We start from the raw sequence: 13515 nt of genomic DNA, 5'->3' as shown, positions 1-13515 counted from the left end.
TTGTATTTTCAGATTTTTGTCTTAATAACTGAATTTTTTTACAGTGGTTTGAAATCTGCTTTTCCATGCATGGATGGCTGCTAAACCTGCACGTCTGGCTTAGTCAATTTGTGAAGCTACACATGAATTGTCACTGACTAATTAGCTCAGTGAGACAGAAATTGGTTCTTAGTCTCAGAGGTTGTGAGTTCAAGCCTCAGCTGATGCAAAAGGCAGATTGTGTTGCTAAATTCCTAAATGTCTTCCAATTCTTCTGCTTGTTGCTCAGAATTGCCTAAAAATGCCCGGACCCGACCCATCGCTGCGCAGCAGCTATAATTTCACTTTTAGATTCTCATGGTGCCTGTGGGTGCATTTTAGTCATATCAATATACACATGCAGTGTGTTAATTGCAAAATACAGTTCTTTGCTTTTGTAGCATACGGGTTATGGAATATTAACAGGCTTTTTTATTGGGTGACATTTTGACAAGCACAGGTGTAAATGATAAGATAATAAGACAAGTGATGGCTGAGTTCCATTTAGCTGCTTTGGTTTCAAGGTCCTGCATTGTGGATGCTGGCTAACTGTCACACAGTTGACTTACTGGGAAGTTGTGATTATTCTTTACTTTAAGCTCTGGTTACTGCCAATTATTGTCCACAATTGGCAGTAACCAACCCAACTGGCAGAAAAAATGTTGGCATTGTTTCTGCAAACCATGTGTATGTTTCATTGCACGTTATGTAATCAATATGTTGAAGCTTTATGTTTCTGGTTTGGTTTAAGCAAAAAACCTTACATGTGTGGTTAGGTTGAGGCACCAAAACCACCGGGCATTGTTAGGAAATGATCATGTTTTGGCTTTAAATACCTGATTTTGGGGGCACAATCCTCACTGGAAACGAAATGATGTCTCTGTAAAAAAAAAACAATCGCTTTTCATGGCACTATACCTGTTAGAAAAAGAGCAGCATGTCACTAAAAAACACCAACATTTGGTGCTGAAAAAGCTGCTAGAAACACAGAGATGGGTCACTACAAAACACCCACATTTGATGTCTGAAAAACGTCCAATTGCAACGTATTCGTTGTTTGCAGAAATGTACAATGCCGGCATTTTCTTCTTGTAACTGGGCTGCAGTAACTTGTAATAAAGCAGTCTAAAATCTGCAGTTTCAAATGACAATGATCAAATGTACCATGCCTCCTAATATAATTAGGTGTTGGGTGTTGCAGTGTTTGTGTCGGCAAGGTTGAAAGGATGAAAAATTCAGGCATACTATATTAACAATCAAATTCCTAACAGCATCACACAAAGCTCTAATGTGATTTAAAAAAACAGGTGTGATATCACCTAGGAACAGTGAGAAACATATGAAGAGCTGATGCACTGCTAAAAGGATAAACTGTGTTTAACTGTGAACCAATTGTCTTTTAAATGCTACATACCTCTCCTCTCCTCTCCTCTCCTCTCCTCTCCTCTCCTCTCCTCTCCTCTCCTCTCCTCTCCTCCCACTCTCAGGAACTATGGTGGCGTATATGTAGGTCTACCAGCAGACCTGACCACTGTGGCTGCCAGCCAGTCCAAGTCCACACGTAAAGGTAGACATCTATAACAATGTGCTGTGTATTTCATACTCTGAAAAATTGATGAGGATCTTGTTGTGAAGCAGTTCGGGGCACAGAGAGAAGTAATCCCTGGTGGCGGAGCTGCCACCGCATGAAACCACATGTCTGCTTGCCTACAGCAGGTTTTATTTGACCTTTACTTTTAATGAATCTTAATGAGAAGCATTTAATTTATTATTAGTTTGGCTACTCATAGCTGTGAGGATAAACATATAGTTCATAATCTCTATTTTGACCATGGTTAAGTACAATAGAGATTTGCTGCTACCGTGCTTTTGTATTTTGCAGCCCCCTGAAGGCTTTCCTTTCGTGTCCTCTTGTGGCTTTCCCCTCATGATTGTCCTTGTGCTCATCAAGGTTAAACATGCTAATGAATTGATTCGTTTTTCTGTTTCCTTTGGCACAACAAGTACTGGCTCTTTTTTCCACTGAGTCTTCCAGTTCAAACTGCTGGATGGAGTGCATGGGTGTTTTTTGAGCACAGTCTTGACATTGAGACAGAAACACTTGAACAAGAAATTTGTCAAACAATTGTCCTATAAATATCCAAGCACTGATTCTGCCCCCCCCCCTTCTCTTGCAGACTAGCAGCGACTAAAAGACACAACCCAGGTATTTTAAAAAAGAAACAAAGCCGCTTGTTCAGCTCTTAACATCACATGCTCTTCTGTATTTCTTCTCTTAAAGTGAAGCCGGTACTCACATGAAAGCCAGTGACTCTGTGCTTTGTCTCGACAGGATCCTCCATATTCATTCACCTAGAGACACTCACATTACAAGCAGAGAGCATGTAAGTGCTCCTATTCTGGCTCACCACACACTGAATAACAACTCAGGCTTTAACACTGTCATTGGGCGAGGATGTGGACAGCTTGCCGGGGATCTGAGGACGCTGCCTCATGGAGTCATGGGTGGCACAGTGACGCAGGGATGCACAGCAGAGGTCTGCATACGGCATCCATCATCACCCTTCACTTTGCAAAAAAAAAAAAAAAAAAAGGAAGATGAGCATCAGAGCGGACAAGCACCCACCCTGGGACTGGCTGTGGGCGGCGGCAATGGGCATTGTGACAGCCATCTTGGCTTCTCGGTCACGGCACTGGAACATTCTCTTTCTTTCTCAGGAGGAGACAGGGGACCCAGCCAACTAACTAACTAACTAACTGTCTGGGAAACACACACACATTCCCAATAGCCCTCTGCAATAATAATCACTGCTCAGTTATTTCTCTAAGAAGCCATCAATGATTCATTGTGTGGCGGAGACAGAGAGTTAGAGAGACAGAGAGAAATCAGAGTTTTGCAAAAAGCGGCAAACAAGTTCTTGTTAATGCGTCACAGAACATCAAAGTGTCATTGAAAATAGAATTGATTTCAATCAGGGGCGCGCTGCTGTAAGTGTCTCAAAATGACACTGCTTCCGATGATGAGCCTAAATGATAATAATAAGTTAAATCAAGAGTGTTTTAATCAACGTCTGCAAATGTCCTGCTATTGTCACTTAACTTGTGCCCCAGACTGATTATGTAACATCAGCATATGACTCATGATACTTAGAGGATCTCCCTCTCTCTCTGTCTGCCTGCCTCTTTCTCTCTCTCATGCTCTCTCTGCAGCATGTTGTTTTTTCCCCCTGCAGAGCTCTGATTCTGGGTAATTCACACAGCTCTTACAATCTTTCTCAGAAGCAGAATTGTCTCGCCGTTAGTTCTTATCTCTAAGCATAAAATGTGATCTAATGTGTAACAGCAAAAACAAAGTCATTAAATTAAGTTCAGTTGCAAAAAAAAATTGTGCAAAAAAGGAAACCAAGAGAGGCAGAGGTGGTGATTTTTGTTTTAACGTCCCTTGTTTTTCATACAGTTTACTGACATTGTTTTGTAACTGATTTTATTACAATCTATTTTATACATTATGTAACACACTTTATTGTGAATGTTGTGATCTTCTGTATGTAGTCCCTTAAGGATAAAGCTGGTGCTACGCTGTGTTTTTGTTATGTCCAGCAAATACCATGAAAAGACTAAAGCCAACCAATCTCGTGGCCTTCAGGAGCTGATGGAGTGGTTCCGTTGTCATGCAGATTAATAGGAAATTCTACTCATAATGGCAAGTAGTTTTCAATGGTCCTATAGATATATACAAGGATGTAAATCCAGGTAAAAATAGGTCACTAACATTTAGTTTCATTTTTTTTAAAAAAGTCTCAGTAATCTCCTACAACAGCTGGACATGGCAGTTGATAGCAAATGTAATTTAAAAGGGGTGAATAGCGTATTTGTTGGGGACTACTTTCAGCTGTGGATTAATACACATTTGGTATTCTACTACAGTGATTCCCAACCACGAATTCTTGGGGTGCGTTCAGAAATACTCACTCAGCATGCCAGAGTGCACTCTGGAACAAACTGGACCATTTGTAAATTAGTTGCGCTGTTGGATTGTACTGTTCCGTTCTTCAGACCATCACAGTCTGGGAGCAGCTGAGTGAAATCTGTGCACTCTGTCTGGGGAGACGTAGTCTGACTCATTGCATGTAGATTGTGGCCATAACGCTGCCACTGGGCACTGATTTCGGCCAGAATTCTCCCTTCCATCCCCTGTCTGTGTGTTACCATTTCCAAATCCCCTATTGTACGGGCGCTGTCACTGCATCGTGGCCTTAGTGCTGCCCAAGATGAGTGTGGTTGGTTTAAAGGGACAAAAACACGGCAGCATGTTTCTTTCCCCCCTATAGAAACAAGATAATAGGTGATTTAAACCTTTCTCTTATGCTGACACAGCGCTGTAGAGATAAGTCTGGCTACGCAAGACCAACACGTTCTCACTCCAACCTCGTCACATATTAACGTTTGATCATGGACCTTCAACGTCTAGATATGATGTGAAAGGTACCTTGGGTGTGTTGGTTGTTGCCGTTCTGGGACACCGTGTCAAGTTCTGCCTGTTACATGCATTGTCTTCTTTCAAAATACACTTCCGTTTTCACAGGAAATGTACCGTTTACATACAGTCTCTTTCAAAATAAATGCACTATGTCGGCACAACACTGCGATTTGGTGTTTTTTTTTCCTCCAACAACTAACGCATGCAGTTGGGTTTGGAAAAAAGAACACTGTTTGACAGTTTGACTTAATAATCTTACGGGATAGAACACCGTGTCCCAGGTGAAAGTCTGTGTTTTTGGATCCATCCACCACCCCTTCCGCCTGCCCTATTCGTACTTTCACCACCTTAACGTTCAGTTTTGTCCCACCACATTTCCCCCTGACGCCACCAAGTGCTGTTCAACGACAAAATAATGTTAAAGGACGGCTTTTTTTTGTCAATGTCTGACACTGCAAGCCACTGCCTAAGCGCTGGATTTTGACGACTTTGGAGTGAGACCTTGGCAGAGTGCTAATCAGGAATCAGGGAATGTATTGTTAACATAACGGTTTGTTAATTCATGTAGAGCTAGAACGCTCTGTTTCTTTGAACAACAGCTCTCTCATTTCAGTACAGAGCATCAGTTTGGATTTATGAATGCACCCTTGTACCCTAGGGGTACTTCTGCAGTTACAATGATGTATGTGGAAATATATCGGTGTAGCTCAGCGAATTCAAAAAACATTAAATAACAATGAATTTAAAAATGTATTTTTAATCAGGGAGTGTGCGAGTAGCCAGCAAGCAAGCAAGCAGAGAAGTCTAAACAGTAAAAAATAATGTGTAAATGCTCAAAAATTAGCTCAAAATCTGGTTGTAAGTGATAACTAAAAGGACCAAACATGCAGTTGAAATAGTCAGCGTAAAGTAATGCATCGTGTAGCTTCTGCGACTCATAGTACAATTGCAAACTTGACCAAACCAACCAAAACACTGACAGTTTAACTGTATGAAAGAATACTGTTCATAGTGTTTTATAATATCCAGCTTACTTGGAACCTGGTGGGTAAATGAAGGGGTACTTGAGTCCATCTGATAGGGGTGCAGAAAAGGTTGGGAACCACTGCTCCAGTAGTGTTTACAGCAGCAGGACAGTATATGTGGACTAAAGAGCTATGGTGCAGAGTTATAAGCTATATTGGTTATTTTATGGCTATATATTTGTTAGTAGGGTCAATTCATGGTGTTTTTTTCATGGTATTTTTGGACAGTAAGAAAACTATAGAACCAGCCTTATTCTAAGCAAAAACCTCACCAGTGTCCCCATTAAAAAACACACATTACAGCTGGGCGGACATTAGGGGCCAAGGTCATTTGTCAGCTGGACTCTTGATGGCTCTCTCTTCTAATGAATGTACAACAACCTCCACTCACTGGGACCCAAGAGGAGGGTGGAAATAGGCCAACTTTAAACACTTGAGATTCAAGAGATGTTCCGCGTTACACAAAACGCTTCATACACCTGTGTGTGTGTGTGTGTGTGTGTGTGTGTGTGTGTAGCCTCGACTGACCGGTCACATGAAAATAGGGACTTATTTCACCATGCCTGAACACAAGCTCACTGTTTACTGTTCGTGTCTGTTTGAATGACGCCCACTAGCTGCCAAGCTCTGTTATCAGTCACTCTGATACCAAGGGAATTCATGCAGTGTCTTTTAATTGCAAGCCATTTGTCAGCTCACATTGTCGCAGCGTTTACACTGTTCACCTGTGGTAGAGGCAGAATATACTGCAGATACAAAGAGCTGCTTTATGTACTGTGTAGGCTAGTTTACAGCGCATTATAAAAAGAGCTGCAGTGTGTGCCTACAGCACCACAGCACCGGTTTGATTTAGAACCGCGCCTGAGACGTTATATTTTTGGTGTCCATTTTCCTTGATGTCTACATTTCCTCGCTGCTGCTGCTGCCTCAGTTTCCCTGCGTCAGTCCCTACCAGAGGCCTTTGGCTTTTACAGCATGTCGTGCCGCCTGTCTCTCCCTCTTTTATCAGCCCCGCTTTGCCCTTTATAGTTGTTCCTCCTGTATATGATGAATGTCATTGCCTTTGCCCTATTCAATTAGTCTAACAGGGACAAGGGGGCAGAATGTGGATGAACAACAGTCTGAAGTGAAGCCTTCTACTTTAAAGGGGAAGTACATCCATTTTCCAAAGTCATACATGTTATTCTTATGGTCTAAGACAGCCAAAAGTGAGTAAACAGTAAACATGAAAAACTTAGTGCTTAAACTCAAAAATTGTGATGTTACATAAAATCTGGAGCTGCTCCACAGACATTAAATTGGGAAAGATGTTCTCCATGACACTGAGAGCGCTCGGGGGAATGTTCTGAGTATATGGGTACATTTTCTGTTTCTGAATTGAGAACACTACAACACAATAAAGCTCCTTTGAGTATAAAAAGACTCCCATTCATTGTCTCTGGAGCACCTCCTGACTTTAAACCCTATGACATCACAAGTTTGAGATTTACTCCTCTTGTTTCTGGCTTTGAGAGAGAGTTGCTCATCTTCACAAGTATTGTTTGAACTTTTCTAGGCCATGAAAATAACATATTGGAAATCCTTATTTAGGTGGTGGTGGTGTTCCCCTTTAAAGTACGGCCATGGCACATTGTTGGATAGTTGTAAAAAGCTGTGCCACACAGCATGTTGTGTGAATGTTGTAGGGTTGGAATGTGTTTAGTGAAGTACAGAGTAGTTTGACATGTTAGGGGAAACTTTTATTTGCTTTCTTCCCAAGAATTAGGCAAGGAGATTCATACCATTTTCATGTCTGTACGCTGAATATAAAGTTACTGCCAGAGGCCGGCTAGCTTAGCTTAGCTTAGCTTAGTTTAGCGCAAAGACTGGAAACAGAGGGAAATAGCTCACCTGGCTCTGTCCAGTAGCAACAAAACCCACTTACCAGCAACTTAAGCTCTCTCGATTAATTCATAGAAAAAGGGTTGTAATGATACATTGTGGTTCAGCCCAGTAGCCAGAAGAAAATGTTCTCACTGAATGTTTCATTTGCATCACATTTTCAGGTTTGATACGTACTATATCAATGTTTCTATAGTGACGCAATGTATAAGCTGACTTTTGTCATTGGGAGGAGGAGAGAGGTTATGGCATTAGCCTGGTAAGACCATCCTGATGATGTGAGTTCAACATTCTGTTTCGCTCTCTGTGTCAGCCTGGACTCGCCTCATATCCACAAATTAAAATCCAGTCAGGGCCAATCTGGGATCCGCACCATAGTTGTCACCATAAGCAGCCACTCAGGGACTGCGCTGTAGCTGATGATGGAAAATGCAGGCCGTAGCTTGCAGAACAGTAATGGCGACTCCCGAAGCAACAAGCGCTAACTCTAACCTCAGCAGAGTAAACACAGCAATAACTGAAGTTACTGCAGAAATAACAACAATTAAATGAGAACAAAATTATGCATTCACAGAGGTTCTCGGAGGAAAAGACATTTTGATTTGGCAAAAGTTTTTTTATCATCTGGCTCCATTGGTGATGAAGATGTACCTCAGTGTTTTGTTATGCTAATTGGCTGATGGAGTTTGTCTGTCAATGCGAGTACTCCTACCCACTAAAGGGGTTTGGGGCAACACTGAGTCTAGACTGATACAGAAAGCAAATCAGAATGTTGAGCTCACGTCATCAGGGTGGTCTTATTAGATTAGGATGGTGTGTCAACAACGCAAGATGCCGGCCAGGCTGCAGACCCCTGTTTGAGACCAACACCACTGCCCTTTTTAGCAGCACATGATGGCGTTTCCTGGCTGCGTTTGTGGCACCAAACCTGGGTGTTTTTCACCGACCCATCCCTGCTTTTCCAGAGGCTTTTGTGCCACCAAATGTGGGTGTTTTAAGCCAAAACGTGATCTTTTCCTAACCATAAACAAGTGTTTTTTGCACCCACACCTAACCACACCTGTTGTTGAGAAACACTAAGTTTTAATCTATATATACAAAATAATGTACACATGTCATGTATCCATGGTTTTCAGAAATGTTCAGTGCAAACATTTTTCTCTGGCTATTGGGTTGTGTGGTTTATGTGGTCGTAAGGTAACCAACTGCTGGCAGTAATTTCAAATTCATGAGAATGGTATCAATCTTCTCATCTACCTCTTGGCAAGAAAGCAAATAATTCTGCAAAATGTCAAACTATTCCTTCAATGTCAGGATAGGATCCTTCAGGTTGTGTAGCACATTAATGCCGAAAGATATGGAAACCGCTTGAGGTCAAAGCCTCTGTGAATTGTTTTAATTATTAACATGCCTATTAACACACTGGAAAACACTTGGAGTGATCGTTAAAACCCCAGCAGTGTCTCTTTAAGTTGTTGACAGCTGTATGATGTTACGATTAAAGAGGTAATGACTGAGGTGATTGGGTTTGCTCAGTGAAAGTCGTATTTTACAGGCTATTTATCTCTCACACGTGTTCTGTGAGTCTTTCATTCACACATACTCTTTATCATTCGTGCACAAATTACCTGCTCATCATAAATGTCAAATCACCTAATTCATCAGTTATGCTGACATGAGGTGAAAAAAAAAAACTTGACTGCCTCTGTGAAAGTCACCCATGATCATCTGACTCAGTTATTTATGATTAAAGACTTTTATATTGTCCGCGCACAGCTGTGGTTATTGATTGTGGTCCTTGTTGAAATGTATCTGCCTTTTGTAATCAATAATCCAGAGACTTGAGGGATTACATGTGTTCTTAGCGACTCGCATAGACAGACTGCCTGACAGAATCTAGTGAGGATTGCTGAGGAGAACATTTGTCATTATTGAACTGAGGGCTTTTGTCCCCCTGCAACAAGATCAATCACAGCTCCATCTCGGTAATTGACTGCGTTGGGAGTGCACGGAGGAGACGGGAGGAGGAGCTGGAGGTGGTGTGGAGGTGTTAACTTGGTCTTGTCTCTCATAGCACAGCAGCAGTTTGAGCCCCTGTGGTGTAGGTGCATAGATGGAAAAATATAAACTGCTCGTGTCACACTGAGCAAGATAAATCAGAGCTTCTCTAATAAGTCACAGAGGGACAGAGAGCTGTGGAGAGCGGACTATATATGCCTATAAGGACATACAGGCACATACAGTATCATTACAAAAACTGCATGAAAGTGCTGCATTGCCCTTCATACAGGATGTATTGTTATCTCAGATTACTTTGGCACACTGTTCGAGGATTGTTTCATCCAAATGACGAGTAGAAATATTTTCTAATTTACCTCTAGTGGTGTTTATCCATGCAGATAGCTTTGATTTTATGTGCCCAGGTTCTGAAATATCTGTCTCTCACACTTCTGCCTCCACCTGGAGCCTTGTATTTCTGAGAGGTGCATCCATAAAGGACAAATCTGGATGTTTTTAAATATAATGTTGGATGGCAATGCTTAAAATTACGTTTTATATATAAAAAGGCTTCCCAAACCACAACCAAGGTATTGTGTTGGCTAATCTAAACCTTAATCAGAGTTTGTAGCCACAGTCTTTCCATAACCTTAAGCATGCTGCTGTTGCCATATGTATGTAATAATATTGACACACTTATCTGATAATAGGGCTGCCACCTCAATACAACGAGGCATGGTTACGCTGGATCACTGGGTTCCCTGACATAAATCAGTTCAGGAAGGACCCAAATGCAGAGCAGCAGGCAGGTTTGAGGTTAAAGGTAGGATCTGGAGGATTTTCAAACAAAACAAAATATAGACATATACAAATGAAATCCTGCTTAATCATCACCTATGGGCTTCTACTCATGTGTGGTGGTGACTCTGTTGCAGAGCTCCTGCCCTTTAACTGTATTTTGATGTTTTTGTGAGCTTGGACCGCTTCTGGGTGGAGATTTCCCCAGCCAATGAGAAAGCGCAGGTGCCGTGCCCGAGCATGTCCGAGCGTGCACCAGCGCGAGCCTTGCCTGAACCTCTTCTGTGAAGCCTTCTTCCCTACCTCTGGGCTCCGTACACCCGGGAAAGTTGAGCCTGATAGGAGGGGCCGGATTTGAATGTGTGTTTACAAACAGCAACTGGAAAATCCTCCAGACCCTACCTTTAAACAAAAAGCAAGCTTTAATAAAGCTGATGAAAAACAGCTAGAACAGGCAGGTAACAGAAAGTCCAAATGACACAAGAACTCAGGTTAAAAATCCAAACAGAACACAAGACACCAGGCAGTTAACAGAGCAGGCAACAACAAGGACACAGGGATGACCACAGGAATGAACACACTGACCAGAAACAAAGGGAAACACACAGGTATATATACCCAGAAACCTAATCACGAGAACGAGACACAGCTGGAGTAGGTGGACACGAGCAAAAGGAGGGAAATGGGGATTAGCTGACAACAAGGGTGTGGAGGGGGACACTAGGGTGGAGCAAACAAGACTAATACAGAACAGGTGTGAGGGGAAGGACTAATGAGACTGAAGGAGGACAGGTGTGATAGAAACAGGCGGGAAAACACACAAAGACAGGAAGTAAAACCCCGACATGACACATGAGGAGAGATGGTGCGTTCGTTTTGTACTCGGAGGTCGGAAGTGGGAATGACGTCAACTCCAAGTTGACAACAGTTTTTGCGTTCTAGTTGACAACGGTGGATAAGTCGGGAAAAAACATGGACGCTACCGTTCTACTGTTGGGCTAGCCGTAGCCACTGTTAGTAGTATCAGTTGATAACAACGCTCTATGTGGCATTTTGCACATACAGACAGCATAGCAACATGCCCACGGATAAAAATTTAACAGTACTATGGGTATGGCTGACCTAATGTAAAACAAATAAGATAGAATTATAGATAGAATTGCAGTACTTTAGCAGAGTGTTTACTCACTATGTATGTTACCGGCAGCCATCATGAATTTGTAAGTCGGGGTTGGTGCGGTTGCTCCGAGTTTCCGAGTTGGAAATCCAACCTCAGGGTGTGTTCGAGTTTAAACTTCCGACTGGGAACTGGGAATTTCCGAGCTCCGAGTACAAAACGAACGCAGCAAGAATCTACAATATGAAACAGGAAACAGATTAAACATGAATGAATAACAAAACCAGAAGGAACACAAACAGAAAACCTCAAAATAAAGTCCACAAGATAATATGATATTAACAAAAACCCTGATTAAGTGACATATCTTATGGATATTTCATATTATCTTGAACAACGATAAAAGTAGAGAACAATTTACCCCAATAGTGAATGCTATAGCTGCAGGAAGTTTGTGTAAAACAAGGGATTTGGATGAATGTATATTAACAGTCATCCAGACTTAATAGGCCTTTTTTGATAAGGTTAAACCACTGTTTCATTAACTCTTTAGTTTTAACTGTGTACTTTTCTAAAGCAGGACAAACTTGTTTAGCAGTGAGAGCTCTGTAAATACAACTTATGTTCAGATTTTTACCGTGCCCTTATCCTGTGAGATTTTTTAAGGTTATATTGTAAATAATAATCAGAATTTTTATGCATGAATGAAATACTGTCATATTTAAGCCTAAAAACGTTTCTTACACCCCTAAAATCAAGAAGGCCTAATGACCCCTGTGAAGCTTTGGTGACCCCTAGTGGGGGCCGGTTGGGAACCAGTGCTCTGGGTAATTCATATGAAACACTGTCAGCTACTTTATATTGAAGAAATATTCCCTTTGAAAACTGTTGACTGTGAATATCCAGAGTTACAGGGACAGTGTTTCTGGAAAAAATATGCTGCTGTTGAATTTCTATTTTGTGAATCATCACTGAGAGCACTACAAAACAAAAATCTGCAACTACTCCACTGACTCTTTTAATTGTGTTGACTGATGTCCTGTCTGCTATCATTAGCTGCGTGTTAAATACAAAAATTTTACCCTTAAAAGACGATATTTATTTATTACTCTATTACTCTATTACTCTAAACCTGGACCAAAAAAACAAAACAAACAAACCAATCAACCAAACAAAAATAACATCTACAGATAGGTGTGAAATTAAATAACTATCTATCTAACATAAACTGAATAAATAAGTGGAGAAACATAATGAATGCTCCCACACAGCACTGCATGGTACAACTAGGCAATTACCCTCCAACTGATTGATTGTGATTGATTTCTTTATTTTGTGTCATGCACACTTACATGTGCCCAACCCTCATGGGTTTACAAGACACTGTTACAATGACGTTGCAGTAACAATCTAAAGTACGTGTTATTTAACTGCTCAGTCCTCAAACAAACTACTCGGCCTTCTCTCCAAGGCCTGACAAAGAAATTCAGCCACAAAAAGATTCCCCTGAAACACAGCTCAAATTTTTCATGATCATCCAACTAACAGAAAAGCACATTACATATGTCGTCATATACAGAACAACCTCATCCTCAGCTTCACCTATATTACACAACAAACAAATTTTGTCCTCCTCTCTAAGGCTCTAAGGCAACGTACCTGAGTGTGACTGTGCACACAGGGATATTTGTCTTTTGTTTAGATTATACTTCACGTAAGGTTCCATACTTTAGCTGTTCTTTATGAGACAATACGTTCATAGTTTTGGTTTATACCAGATGTCAACAGACCATTTTTCCCTAAAAATGCTAAAAATGTCACCCTTAATCTCCTGAATATCACAGATTTACCCGTTCTGGAAAATAAATGACAAATTGTTCAATTAAAATAATCACAATCAAAACAATCCAATCATGCTCTGTGGCATGTATAAAAATGCTGAGCAGGCCCAGATGATTCAGTTTTGTTTTAAATCTAAATCAAGATCTTAGACTGACTTAAGATAAGCGCTCTCCACCACTATCATGAAAACACCAAATGGGGGAATATCTTTATTCATCCCTCCAGCAGAGTTACAATGAATTGTACAATCAGTGCCAAGGAGCACTGAAGCTGTTCTGACGGCACGTGATGGCCCAACACCTCACCAAGACTCTTTTTGTAGGTTGTCTTTTAGTTCATCACCCGTCTGCTTGTGT

At 41.3% G+C, this 13515-nt stretch overlaps 1 protein-coding gene across 1 annotated transcript in view; it reads left to right on the top strand.

Annotated features, from left to right (window-relative positions):
- Positions 1-9163, top strand: part of LOC126408566 (overexpressed in colon carcinoma 1 protein homolog) — a 19748-nt gene extending 10585 nt beyond the window's left edge. Inside the window, exons 4-6 of the mRNA XM_050074191.1 lie at positions 1506-1585; positions 2196-2224; positions 2351-9163. Of these exons, the coding sequence (XP_049930148.1) occupies positions 1506-1585; positions 2196-2200 (85 nt within the window). The 3' untranslated portion in view covers positions 2201-2224; positions 2351-9163. The remainder of the gene's footprint in view (positions 1-1505; positions 1586-2195; positions 2225-2350) is intronic.
- Positions 9164-13515: the final 4352 nt, after the last annotated feature.

The sequence above is a fragment of the Epinephelus moara genome, chromosome 20, assembly GCF_006386435.1.
Source record: "Epinephelus moara isolate mb chromosome 20, YSFRI_EMoa_1.0, whole genome shotgun sequence".
Taxonomy (NCBI): domain Eukaryota; kingdom Metazoa; phylum Chordata; class Actinopteri; order Perciformes; family Serranidae; genus Epinephelus; species Epinephelus moara.
The sequence above is the reverse complement of the archived record's forward strand: the minus strand, read 5'-3'. Positions and strand labels throughout refer to the sequence as shown.